General features: G+C 42.2%; 1 protein-coding gene across 2 annotated transcripts in view; it reads right to left on the bottom strand.

The window, feature by feature from the left end:
• TRPC4AP (transient receptor potential cation channel subfamily C member 4 associated protein) overlaps nt 1–14,215 on the bottom strand; it is an 82,649-nt gene that overhangs the window by 63,672 nt on the left and 4,762 nt on the right. For both annotated transcript variants that reach the window (XM_068102995.2, XM_068102996.2), the window contains exons 2-6: nt 12,971–13,099; nt 11,870–11,986; nt 11,717–11,777; nt 2,894–2,949; nt 1,628–1,756 (exon numbers count right to left, since the gene is read on the bottom strand). In XM_068102995.2, the coding sequence (XP_067959096.2) occupies nt 1,628–1,756; nt 2,894–2,949; nt 11,717–11,777; nt 11,870–11,986; nt 12,971–13,099 (492 nt within the window). The remainder of the gene's footprint in view (nt 1–1,627; nt 1,757–2,893; nt 2,950–11,716; nt 11,778–11,869; nt 11,987–12,970; nt 13,100–14,215) is intronic.

The following is a 14,215-nucleotide window of genomic DNA, read 5'->3' as shown; positions in this document are numbered from 1 at the left end:
AAATCCTTGAGGAGAACCTGCTTTAGTGTGCAAAATACCTAAGACTGTGGTGAAGATTTATGTTCCAACAGGACAATGAGGCCAAAAGCAACATTGGAATGGCTTCAGAACAAGAATGTGAAAGTCCTTGAGTGGCCCAGCCAAAGACCAAACTTAAATCCCATTGAGAATCTGTGGGAAAACCTTGAAGTTTGCTGTTCACCGACACTCCCCATCTAAACTGACAGAGCTTGAGCAAATCTGGAAGGAAGAATGGGAGAAACTCCCCAAATCCAGATGTGCAAAGCCGATACAAACATACCCAAGAACGCTCGAAGCTGTAACCGCTGCCAAAGGCACTTCTACAAAGTATTGACCCAGGGGGTTGAATACTTATATAAATTCGATATTTCTGTATTTCACTTTCAATAAATTTGTAACAATTTCTTAAAACATGTTTCTACTTTGTCATTATGGGGTATTTTGTGTAGATCGGTGATAAAAAAAATTAAATTTAATCCATCTTCAATTCAGGCTGTAACACAACAAAACGTGAAAAAGTCTAAGGAGTGTGAATACTTTCTGAAGGCACTGTACTTATACAAAGTTCGATTTAAATCCCTTCAGTTGTTCCCATGTATGACATGTATTACCCAACATGGCATCTGTCCTTTGATGCAGAAATCTAATCTCTTCATCATAATATATACTTATACCAAGTTTGGTCAGAATCCCATCACTGGTTCACAAGTTATCGTGGTAAAAGGTTTTGTACCTGACAGAACATCTGACCTTTGACCTCTTGACCCCAAAATCTAATCAGTTAATATTTACATCATTATACATACCTGCACCAAGTTTGAATGTGATCCGTTCAGCCATTCTCAAGTTATAGACCTATTACAGACTTTGACCTTTGACCCCTAGACCCCAAAATCACAAAGTTCACCTTTGCATCGCAATACATACTTGTACCAACTTTGGTCAGAATCCAATCACTGGTTGACAAATTATCGTGATAACAGTATTTTTACTTAACATGACCTCTGACTTTGTGACCCCAAACTCTAACCAGTTCATCTTCACCTCATTATACATACCTGCACCAAGTTCGACTAAGATCCCTTCGGCCGTTCTTAAGTTATCGCAGTAACGAAATAATTGTAACTTAACATGACCTTTGACCTCTTGACCCCAAAACCTGGTCAGGTCATCGTTGCATCATAATACATACTTGTACCAACTTTGGTCAGAATCCCATCACTGGTTCACAAGTTATCGTGATAACAGGGTTTTTACCTAACATGACCTTTGACCTCATGACCCCAACATCTAATCAGTTCATCTTTACCTCATTATACATACCTGCGCCAAGGTTGACTAAAATCCCTTCAGCCATTCTCAAGTTATCGCGCTAATGAAAACCTATCACAGACAGACGGACGGAAGGACAACCTGAAAACATAATGCCTCCAGCGACTTTGTCGGCGGAGGCATTAAAAAAAACTATAATATTGCACAGTATTGCATCAAAGGCCTCCCCAATTCTTACTGAGGCCTAACCCAAGTTACTCAACACCTTAAAACACATCACTTCGATTAACCAACCTGGTTCATAGACTTCAGATAACCAACCAAAACATCTCACCTTCTTTGCACACAAAACATCCTCCATGACAGCAGTTGCTTGCAGGTAAGCACGCTTCTCGGAGAGCAAAGAAAACAGGAACGTGACAAAGTCTGACCTCTCAGAGAGTCGCCGTGCCACGCCCTCAGTCTGCAGGCACACAGGTGAACTCAGAACTCAGAACTCTTAAATCTCATAACTCCTGTAGAAACGTGACAAACTATAATGCCACTCGACAGAGCGCATAGCCCGCCAGGCTGAACAGTTTACATTTTGTATCCAACAGATAGGTCTGATATGGATCCAGACCTGAACCAAAATCTAATCGGCTTGTTGTTGTCACCTACCCAACTAATCTACCAAGTTTTGTCATAATGTATCCATAACTTTGAGATATCGCACAATTTTTCGTTTTTGGCCCCATCTCTCAATTGTGAAGAATCACTTTTTAAAAATTGATTGTATCTGGATCCAGATCTTCACCAAAACGAATCAATTCATCATTGTCACGCCCAACCAGTCCATCAAATTTCGTCCAAATACGTCCATAACTTTTTGAGTTATCCTGCTCAAAGACAACAAACAGAAAATCAATCAGAGCGACGCTGGTGTGGCGTATATCCTGGTCATTTATCCAATTGCTTCACTACGCCCCCAGTGGTGTTTGTAATAGAGGACATGGATTTGTCCCCCCATTGGAGGAAGACCCTCTCGTGTTCAGGCCGTTGGTGCTCCTACGGTCGACAGCGAGTGCCCCGGAAGCATTGACGGAAAGAGAATGACAATCGTATGTGTGGGAAGATTGCATGCTTGGTCAGGGTCGCCGATAGCTCAGATGGCAGAGCACTGGTACGGTTTTCCAGAGAACCTGGGATTGATTCCGAGCCGGGGCATGTAATTTTCCCACATATATCAATTTAATTATTTAATCCTGTTCATTAATCTCAATAAACTAACGAAATTAGTATGCTGGATCGAACTTAAAATTCATTAATTCACTCTATCTTCAAATGTTAAAGGATCTTTTAAAACATTTCACGATCGGGAGCCGCATACAGATCCCGACCAAAATGTGTGTTGCTCCCCTTGGCCGGTCACTTACATACACCAAAAATTCAAAACAATTACTTCAAAACTGTGGACAAAAATCGTGTGACAAACAGACAAAAATCAGATGCTACAGATCGACATACTTGGATTTTTTTTTTTTTCCAAGTAACAAATAGACAGACAGGGGTGCAAACATAACCTCTGTCTACCTTTGGGGACAGAGGTAACAAAACGTACATAGATGCAGGCACAGTGCAACGTCTCCAAGGCAGTTTTCGTCAAATAATCTTGTACTGGGGGGGGGGGGGGGGGGGGGGGGAAAAAAAAAAAAACTTGTTATATATTAAAACCGATTTTAAAGACTTTATACAATTGAATAATTTTGAATGTCAATATTAATGAAAAATTTACAAATACGATAATTTTTGACTCGGAGAATTCATCGCTTAATAGAGTAAAATCCTGTTACGTTTCAATTACCCAAATGGTGAGAAAGAAGTCGTCTCCACATCAGGAACACGCAATGATTTTAATGCAAAAATGAACACAAGAATACCAAGAAAGAGCAATCAGAGATTGCAGAGCCTCGCCAGGAAGTGTTTGTGTGGTTTTGTCCTTTGGGTCTTTTGGGTCCTCGGAGTCTTTTGCATCCTCAGGGTCCTTAATGGCGTTAGGGTTCTGGAGGATCTTAGACCGTCTTTAGGTTATAAAGGGTCTTTGAGTTTGAAAAGGCTCTGAAGGGTTTAGGGATCTTGGGGTTGTAAGGGATCTGAAGGGTTTTTGCATTCTGAAGGGTCTAATGTAATTAATACGCATACTCACGTTCTCGTGGCACATTGTAATGGACGAAGCTCTCGCGGACCCAAATGCAATATCCTCGCTTCTGGCGAGTGTAATAAATAACTAGCACTGCATTGAATATCTAATAAATAGACAAAAGTCAATCCCTTAACTACTCCAGGCATACAGCTGATCAAAAGCACTTACACGAAATATATATACAGTATATATAAAAAGCTGCACAGCAAACTCAGAGGTAAGTGGGAAGACAGACAGACTTAGCAAGACCGATTTGCAGCTTTTAAAAACATTTCTCTTTACACTGACTCAGCGTGTGGCGAGACAAGACTTTGTACACTCACAATCCTCAGACACACACATTAAAAAGTTCATGCGCATCCCAAGTCCACCCTATTTCCAAGGCAGCTGTAATACATCCTGTGGACTGGAAATTGTAGGAAAAATTCGTCAAAACAAGACATTTACGATTAGGACTATTCAATCTACTATATAAGAGAGCTGTTGGCCTGTGTGTTGCCATTTTTCTCAACGATGGCTGAACAGATCTTAGTCAAACTTTCAGAGGTTCATCAGTGAGTGCCTGGGATTTGTTTGGATAAAAATAAAAATTAAAAACATCGTGCTATTGTGCCTAAGCCTTTTTGATTAATGACAGTTATATACAAGTACACATTCGCATAAATAAATACAAAACAATCACCAGACATTTGAACACAAATCATAAAAACAATACCGGAAGCGGTCGAAGTTGCTGGTAAGGCGTCTTCTTCTTCCTGACGTCATCATACTCAACTCAGAAACATGATCAACGACACATTCACCAGCATATATTCAACAAAAAGGTAAAATGATGATTTTACATTTGTGATGGATTCTGATTTGGATGCAATTGCTTTTCCATTATATTTACCCTCATTTCAAATATGCTAATATTTCTTTTTCGCTTGAGCAACGCCGGGTACTCCAGGTATAAACGCTTATGTACTACTTTACTTGGGGTACAAATACAAATACAAATTTGTCTGGGGGGGTAACATAGGCGATGTGGCCGCGGCCTCATTCGGGGATGTGGGGGACCGGGAGAGGGTCGTAAATTGTCTATGTAAATGTGTACCGTGTAGCGCCACCTGCTTTTACTCCTTCCCTTCCCCCAAAACGGAGGGGCCTGTCAAAGCCACTCCTCACCTCTCCTTCCCCTCCCCCTTCTATTCCCCCCACTTCCTTCCTCAACCCTCACTCCCCTCCCTCTCCCCACAACGCTGGGTACTCCTCCTAGTGTGAAATAAAGAATCAATTACTTCAGTGGGATAAGGAAGGATTTTTTTTGGACCATTTTGAATCATTTGACCATTTCAATATTACGGATCACTCTGAAAAAAACAAAGCATCAAGTACAGTAGCAGCAGCCCACATCCTGCAGAGTCATTGGTATAAACATCTGGGGACTTGTGTCTCTGTTTTGGAGATATCTCTCACACTAGTCGAGCAGCAACTCGACAGTCATTTCGAATGACATTTCCATCAGCATTTCGTAAATGTAAACCACCAATCGGCAACCTGATGGACAGGCACATATCTCACCGCACAAAAAGGGGACAAAAACAAATATGCTTAACCCACAGGCGATACTTCTTGGGATTCATCTTCAAAAGGCTCTTCTCGTCTATCACGAAAATAACTTCCAGTTACAAGTAAAGTCATCAAATCTATAATTGCAAGTGACATCACGTCTTTCCTCATCTCGAGCAGTCCGACCTCAGATCATACATTTGGATTCCTTCCCCCTCATTTAGCTTTGGATTCGTTTCTGATCGTTCAACAATAGATAAAGGCCCAGAATCTCAAACAAAGGATCAGAGTTGTGTCGCTGCATGGACATTCAACAGAGGCATGGCACTCTGCTTGCTAAGCTAGTTGCCGATGACATTCAACGCCACCTTCATTCCTGCTTGCTCACTTCCTCCATTCATGCAGTCAGCGTACCACTCTCAACAGTACCTATATTCAGTCTAACTCCCAATGGTGGGGAGAGTGCCTAAAGGTGGCATCTTGGCCCCAGGTTTGTTCCACATACATAAACAGTTTATTATACCTCATCTGCAAAGTCTGACTTCCCTCAAACCTAGTCTTGGGGCTGAGGCTTGTTATGACACATGGTGGCCTATCTCAATGACAGACCAGCTGCAGCTGCTGCCCTCTTTGTTGACATGGTAGGGATTCGAGCCTGCTGGACACCTGGAACATGTCATTCAATCCTGGCAAGCTAGGATATAAAAATAGATCCCAGTCATCTCTTGAGGTTGTAGTTCAGACCTCTGCTGATTTTTGGAGACTCACCTGGGAGCACCCATGATCACTTGGGAGGCCGCCTGATATGAAACTGAAGAGTCTAAGAACGGGCATCCCGTGGATCATCAAGTAGAAGGGCTGCATCGGGTTTCAGAGCAATCCGTTAGTAAATAAGGGAAATAAAGGACAAGTAGGGATCCTAAGTTTCAGGGGGTAACATCCCGTCCCCACCCTCCCCGGGAATCCACATGATCCAAATTCGAAAAATACGAAATCGGAAGATGCAAGACCGAGCAATCCTATGGACCATAGAGTAGAAGGGCTGTATCATGTTTCAGAGAAATTGGTTGGTAAATAAGGAAAGAGTAGGGATCCGAAGTTTGGGGGCTAACCCCTTGCTGGAAGCCCGCATGATCCGGAATCGAAGCCTGAGTGATTGTGCAAGCTACTGTCTTGTATTCATGTATCAAGTTTCACAAAACAATCCGCTGGAGACAAGGGAAGAGCAAACGTAGCAAAAAGTTAACGGAAGGACAGATGGACAGACAGATATCCAGACATCATGCCCCATTTTATAAGTTCACATCTTCCAGAATCAAGATGAGGTGACCTGAAAATGGGCCTCAGAGAATTTGGAGGAGTCTGAGACACTCAACAATAAAAACAAGACCGAAAGTTTAACAGACCAATCAATCTGTGACATTGATTATGACAAAAGAATAAAATGGTTATGTTGATGCAACATATATTAAAAACAGAATTTTATTTTCTTTGAATCCTTCAGCATGCAAATTATGAACAGCTGTACCCCCTTCAATAGACAGCTATATATATATATATATATATATATATATATATATATATATATATATATATATATATATATATATATATATATATATATATTGTTACAGACGCGGTTGTGGATGTTGGTTTACCGAGCGGTTTGGTATGACCGCGTCTGCACAGTTTACCCGATTATACTCGAACGTTGGCCGAGTCGCGCTACGCTAAATCAATTGAGGAAAGGACACAACGGCTGGGTTAAAATGACACGACACCAAGGGTACAGTTCTCAAGACCTCCGGAGGAGGTTATAATATATCGGAACGTTAGATTACAAGGACAAGAGAGACAGCATAGGAAGATAGGCACTTAATCACGGTCTTATAGTAACCCCGACAGACGACAGATAAACGGGACAAGACTGACTCACACGGGGATTGATGGCAAGGAAGGGCAGGTAGTCGAGGCTCAAGGTGCACTCTTGGCTCAGGGACAGAATCGACCCGGTCCGGTCCAGAGATGCGGGAGGTCTCGTCGCGCTGGAGGTGGCGTCTGGTTCTCCTTCGTGGCTGAGGCGCATCTGACGTCACGTCCGGTAAGTCGCTGCGTATCTCCGGCGGGGAGTGACACGCCCTCGGCTCGTTAGCTCCGCCCCAGATGGAATCGGCCCGCCGCTTCTTATTGGGTGCTGGGGGTTACCGGGCTCCGCCCTTGACGAGGAGCTGACAGCCAGCCCCTTCGTGGTAGCCCCGTAACCTGGAGGTAACCTGGAGCACATGGGCAATGGCGGCTAACCGAGCCGGAGTGAGGACGCACACTCCCCGCGTGCTGTTGTTGTAGTTGTTGTTTCATGAGGAAGATGGGAGGAGGTATGGGGAGGTCCTAAACTCACTACTGGTGCCATACAATCACATTCTGGTGCAACGAAGAGTCAGAATTAATGGAAACGAGTCCTTAACTGACATAGACTAAGAATAACTAGCAAGAGGTCCTAAAGTTGTCTACGTGAGATGCGGTGGACCTGGGCACGACATTTAATGGGGGAAAAAGGGGAAGGTCGGTTCTACAGAGTGTTGTTTACAGACAATGGGACTAGGGAATGGGGGATTGGGGATAGTTGGGGAGTATTGGGGGAAATAGGGGAATATTTACAAGCGGATATGGAGGCCAAATCCCATATCCGCAACAATATATATATATATATATATACACTACAGGTCAAAAGTTTTAGAACACCTCAATTTTTCCAGTTTTTATTGAAATTTACTCAGTTTAATGTCTCAATCTACTCTGAAATTAAGCACAGAACAAATAAACAATTGTAGATAAAAAAGAAATCATAGAATAATTTTGTTTCACAAAATTTAATTTACATTTTTGACTCAGCAAAGTAGCCACCTTTTGCAGACATAACCGCCGAACACACTCGTGGCATTCTTTCTACAATGGAAATCAAATATTGTTTGGGAATTTCTTCCCAACACTGTTGCAGAAGTTCCCACAAATGTGTTGCACTTGTAGGTTGCTTTGTTTGCACCCTTCTGTCCAGTTCATCCCAAACCAGCTCGATGGGGTTTAAGTCTGGAGACTGTGCTGGCCATTCCATGATTTGAAGCCTACCGTCTTGTTCTTTTCCTCGAAGGTAGTTTTGACATAGCCTGGAGGTGTGTTTAGGGTCATTATCTTGCTGTAAGGTGAACTCCTGACCAACTAGGCCAGGGGTTCTTAACCTTTTTCCCTGTCAAGACCCCCAACGGATTGCCAACGATGTCCCCATACCCCCTTTGCCAGACTGTTGACTGACCAAAGCGCACCGAAGCTCCGCATAACTAGGGGGGACTGGGGCCATGTCCCCCTAGAATTTTTATGATTTCTAGGTGCTCTGTGGTGCATTCTGAGGGGTGTTTTTACTTTAATTGCCTATTTTTTTGGATGAAAATTGGTAACTTATTACCCAGAAAATGGGCCAAGTTCGGGGATCCGTGCATGATTACCAGTCCCATTAGGTTCCAGTGTGACTTCAAAATATCTCAATAGCTTAGTTTTACATATGGATAATTAGGAACAGAACAGGAAAGAAAATCATTAGGATTTTATCCCTATTTATTTCTTTGCGTGTTAACAAAGAAACAAAACAAACTAAACGAAACTAAAACAAGTTTATATTTCATTGAATTTATTACAATTTATTATTATAATTTATTACGAGTCCCATACCCCCAGATTTTGGTCTCCATACCCCCAAGGGGAATGGATACCCCAGGTTAAGAACCCCAGAACTAGGCGTATACCAGAGGGTATTGCCTGGCGCTGCAAAATGCTGTGGTAGCCCTTTTGGTTCAGGGTGCCAGTCACTCTGTGCAAGTCGCCGACTCTGGATCCAGCAAAAGAGCCCCAGCCCATCACGCTTCCTCCTCCATGTTTGACAGTTGGTGTCACACACTGAGGAACCATCCTTTCGCCTACTCGACGGCGTACAAAAACCCTGCGTGATGAACCAAAGATTCATAAACCAAAGATTCACAAGTCCATAAGACCTTCTTCCAGTCTTCAGTAGTCCACTGGCGGTGCTTCATGGCCTAAGCAAGCCTATTTTTCTTATTTTGCCATCTTAACAATGGCTTTCTTACTGCCACGCGACCTGTCAAACCTGCAGCTCGAAATCTTCTCTTCACAGTTGAAACTGAGACTTGCTTACTTTGACCAGTGTTAAGCTGTGCTTGAAGCTGTTGTCCTGTGAGCTGCCGATCATGCAAGCTGTTGACTCTCAGAAACTTGTCTTCTGATTCTGTTGTGGCTTTGGGTCTGCCAGACCTCTTCCTGTCAGAGTTTCCTCCAGTTTCCAATATACTACTTCCTGCAGTGCAATATTGTCCAAATAATGCTTCAGAGGGTGTAATAACAGTCTGTTCCAATACTGCTTTTATACAGACAGGGGGTTTGTAATTAAGTAATCAGCAGAGGTTGGGACACCTGTAGGAATTGTTTGCATCAACTTTCAAGGCGTAATTTACTTACATTGCTGCATAACAGCAGTAAGTTGTTAACCCATTCCATGTTCCCTGAAGAAGGCCTTTTTTGCAATATAACTGTACAATTTACATTATTTTCCCGTTTTTGCTAACCTAAACTTTTCTTTTTTTTTTTTACCTCGAGCAGTTTACTGCTTACCTTTGTACCATTGTACCATTTCAGGTTATTCACTGGACTTGAATTGCTTAAATTTCAATAAAAACTGGAAAAAGTGAGGTGTTCTAAAACGTTTGACCAGTAGTGTATAGTCATGTGAAAAAGTAAGTACACCCCATGTAAAGTTTTGACTTTAACATATTTCAACATACAGCAATTTGATCTTCATTTCAACAATATTGATAGATAAAGGTGATATTATACAACAAATATCATGAAACATTTACATTTTGTAGTCCATTGTATAATTTAAATAAACATAAATGCAAATTTTGCATGTGGAAAAAGTAAGTACACCCTTGGCTCTAATAGGTGGTATTGCCCCCTTTGGCAGAAACAACCTCAAGTAGGCATTTCTTATAACTGTCTACCAGTCTCTGACATTGACTGGGAGAAATTTTTGCCCACTCCTCCATGCAGCATTCTTTCAGCTGTGCGATGTTTGAGGGGTTTCTTGCATGCACAGCTCGTTTCAAATCCCCCCACAACATCTCGATGGAATTTAGATCCGGGCTTTGACTTGGCCATTCCAGAACCCTCCATTTCTTTCTTTTCAGCCATTCCTTGGTGGATTTACTGGTATGTTTAGGGTCATTGTCATGTTGCAAGGTCCACCTTTGGTTGAGCTTCAACTCTGACAGATGGCCTCACATCATCCTCAAGCACCCTCTGGTACAATGAAGAATTAATGGTGGATTCCATGATGGTGGGCTGCCCAGGCCCTGATGCAGCAAAGCTGCCCCAAACCATAATATTTCCACCACCATGCTTTACAGTTGGTATCAGGTTCTTGTGGTCAAATGCTGTCGTTGGTTTTCACCAAACATGTCTTCTGGTACTGTGGCCAAATAGCTCTACCTTTGACTCATCTGTCCAGAGCACATTGTTCCAGAAGTGCTGGTCTTTGCCTAGGTGTTCATTGGCAAGCTTTAGTCTTGCCCTGATGTTCTTTCTGGACAGCAAAGCTTTCCTCCTGGCACACCTCCCATGTAGATCAAATTTGTGCAGCCTCTTTCTAATGGTAGACTCGTGCACTTTGACATCAACAGTGGCAACAGCTACCTGTAGGTCGCGTGATGACATTCTGGGGTTTTTAGAGACTTCTTTCAGCATCTTGCGGTCTGCTCTCGGGCTGAACTTGCTGGGGCGGCCTGGCCTGAACAAGTTGGCAGTTATTTGGAATCTTCTCCACTTGTAGATGATCTTCCGGACAGTCAAATGATTGATTTCAAATTGTTTGGAGATCTTTTTAAATCCCTTCCGAGACTCGTAGGCATCTATAACCTTCTTTCTGAAGGCCCCAGAGAGCTCTCTTGATCTAGGCATGGTGATGCCGCACACTTCAACAACAAAGAGTAATCCAAACTAAATGTCTGAGGTTTAATTAAGACAGGTTACTCCAATGTCCTCTCTAACGATGTTCTAAACATTTGCACCTGAGCTGGTGCACCTGATTCTAATTTGAGGTATTTGAAGCCATGATAAATGTAGGGGTGTACTTACTTCTTCCACATGCGAAATTTGCATTTATGTTTATTTAAATTATACAATGGACTACAAAATGTAAATGTTTCATGATATTTGTTATATTATATCACCTTTATCCATCAATATTGTTGAAATGAACATCAAATAGCTGTATGTTGAAATATGTTGAAAAAGTCAAAACTTTACATGGGGTGTACTTACTTTTTCACGAGACTGTATATATACACACATGGACAGGTGTATATACACACATGGACAGGTGTATATACACACATGGACAGCTGTAATCCCCCCCAAACCCCCCCCCCCCCCCCCCCAACCCAACACCACTTGTAGTGGACCCGAAACCCGTGTTGATAACAATATCTTCCTTCCAAGATACGTATTCAAAAAAAGAACAACAATTAAGTGTCAAGTGAAGCCATATCTATTAATTCAACCAAAGATTATTTTCTGTGTGTGTAGCCCTTTAACAGTACGTCCAACACGCGCTGAAATGCTACTTACTGCGTCGGTGGAGTTTCACATGGGGAAGCAGTGATGGCCTCATTATGATCTCTACGACGAGCTGGAAAGCACCAGTACAGTTAGCAACAGGAACATCCGAACCGCTAATGAAAAGTAAAAAAATAAATAATGGAGCCCGAGAGCAATTCCAACCTCGACACCGCCAAACATATCGAAGATGTCAGAGTTGACAAACTTGGCAGGTTGTGAAGGAGCACCATCTGCAGGTGCCATGTCCATTCCTTCTGGATTGAGCAGGTCATGCAGTTCCTGTGGAATGTTGAGTGGCCACTTTATCAAACATTGCTGAGCACAACATCAAGTAAAATAAATTAAAACTGAAAGAATCATTCATGCCAGATAATACACTGGATTAACTGAAGCGACAACCCAGAATTATACAATAGATGGGGTCAACAAAGCGGTGATCAAACTACGCTAAACACTGCAGTGGAAAGAGGCTGAAGTTTTGGGAGTTAATCCTCCGTCCGTTGGTACAAAAGTGTGAGACGGGATTCAGAGAAGCACACACCATAGCTACATCAATGATAAGGATGTTTGTGGGGTGGCAAAGACTCATTTTGACGTCTCATCAGAGAGGGTTAAAGAGTCACAAGTCAAAGCGAACGAGACTTGGAAAAAGGGGGAAAATAAGGAAACAACAAAGAAAAAAAAGTGGTGGGAGGGGAGGAGGAGAACAGAGATGATAGAGATTTTTAAAAGGATAGAAAGAAAAATAAGAAAATGTGAGAACAAAGGGGGAGAAAAAGGGAAGAGGGGAGATAAAATAAAAAGAAAAAGTAAAGAGAAAAAAAATGAAAAGTTGCAAGAGACACGAGGTCGAAGTGCATGATAAGTGCTCGTTAATCTCATGGGGGGGCCAAGTCCCAAATCTGAAGATTACATTTTTCCCTGTTCGATTGTCCATAGGAGCGAACTGGAGACAAATGCTGGAGTCTGCCATGTGACGGAATGAATGGGGAAGATTGAAGTATCGAGTGATTGGCTTGGAGAGATCTGCGTTGTTGGGTCGTACATCAAGTAAATCTAAATTCTACATACACACTATTTGAATTGCAAACCTCACGTAAAGCCCTCATTTGCAAACATTTCACATTACTCAGGAACGTTGAGCAATTTGATAAACTACAAATCAAGAATATTTCCTAGCAAAATGACCAACTCCCCCTCACACACACCCATTGCTATTTGAATTAAAGCAAAGAATAACAGTGACCAGATGGGATTAATTACATTGAGGGTGTCCATGCATGTGCGATAGTTGATGTTGTGAGGTTCGCTGTTCTCGTGCAAACAGCGCAGCAGCTGTGGAATATTGTGCCATCTTTTCCTGTCCTTGAGTACGCGCACACCTTCTGGAATCTGGAGCAGTATGTATGCATACGAGCAAGTAAAAACAAATATACACATAGGCAGGTATATACACACATAGGCAGGTATATATATACAGTCACGTGAAAAAGTAAGTACACCCGATGTAAAGTTTTGACTTTATCAACATATTTCAACATACAGCTATTTGATCTTCATTTCAACAATATTGAGAGTTAAAGGTGATATAATATAACAAATATCATGAAACATTTCCATTTTGTCATCCATTGTATAATTTAAATAAACATAAATGCAAATTTCGCATGTGGAAAAAGTAAGTGCACCCTTGGCTCTAATCAGTGGTATTGTCCCCTTTGGCAGAAACAACCTCAAGTAGGCGTTTCTTATAACTGTCTGCCAGTCTCTGACATCGACTGGGAGAAATTTTTGCCCACTCCTCCATGCAGAATTCTTTCAGCTGTGCGATGTTTGAGGGGTTTCTTGCATGCACAGCTTGTTTCAAATCCCCCCACAACATCTCGATGGGATTTAGATCCGGGCTTTGACTTGGCAATTCCAGAACCCTACATTTCTTTCTTTTCTGCCATTCCTTGGTGGATTTACTGGTATGTTTAGGGTCATTGTCATGTTGCAAGGTCCACCTTCGGTTGAGCTTCAACTTTTCGACAGATGGCCTCAAATTATCCTCAAGCACCCTCTGGTACAATGAAGAATTCATAGTGGATTCTATGATGGTGAGCTGCCCAGGCCCTGATGCAGCAAAGCTGCCCCAAACCATAATATTTCCACCATCATGCTTTACAGTTGGTATCAGGTTCTTGTGGTCAAATGCAGTCTTTGGTTTTCGCCAAACATGTCTTCTGCTACTATGGCCAAATAGTTCTACCTTTGACTCATCTGTCCAGGGCACATTGTTCCAGAAGTGCTGGTCTTTGCCAAGGTGTTCATTGGCAAACTTTGTCTTGCACTGATGTTCTTTCTGGACAGCAAAGGTTTCCTCCTGGCACACCTTCCATGTAGATCAAATTTGTGCAGCCTCTTTCTAATGCTAGATTCGTGCACTTTGACATCAACAGTGGCAAGAGCTACCTGTAGGTCCCGTGATGACATTCTGGGGTTGTTATTGACTTCTTTCAGCATCTT

This window comes from Myxine glutinosa, chromosome 9 (assembly GCF_964187855.1).
Source record: "Myxine glutinosa chromosome 9, kmMyxGlut1.1, whole genome shotgun sequence".
NCBI classification, from domain to species: domain Eukaryota; kingdom Metazoa; phylum Chordata; class Myxini; order Myxiniformes; family Myxinidae; genus Myxine; species Myxine glutinosa.
This window is presented reverse-complemented; position numbering and strand designations above follow the sequence as displayed.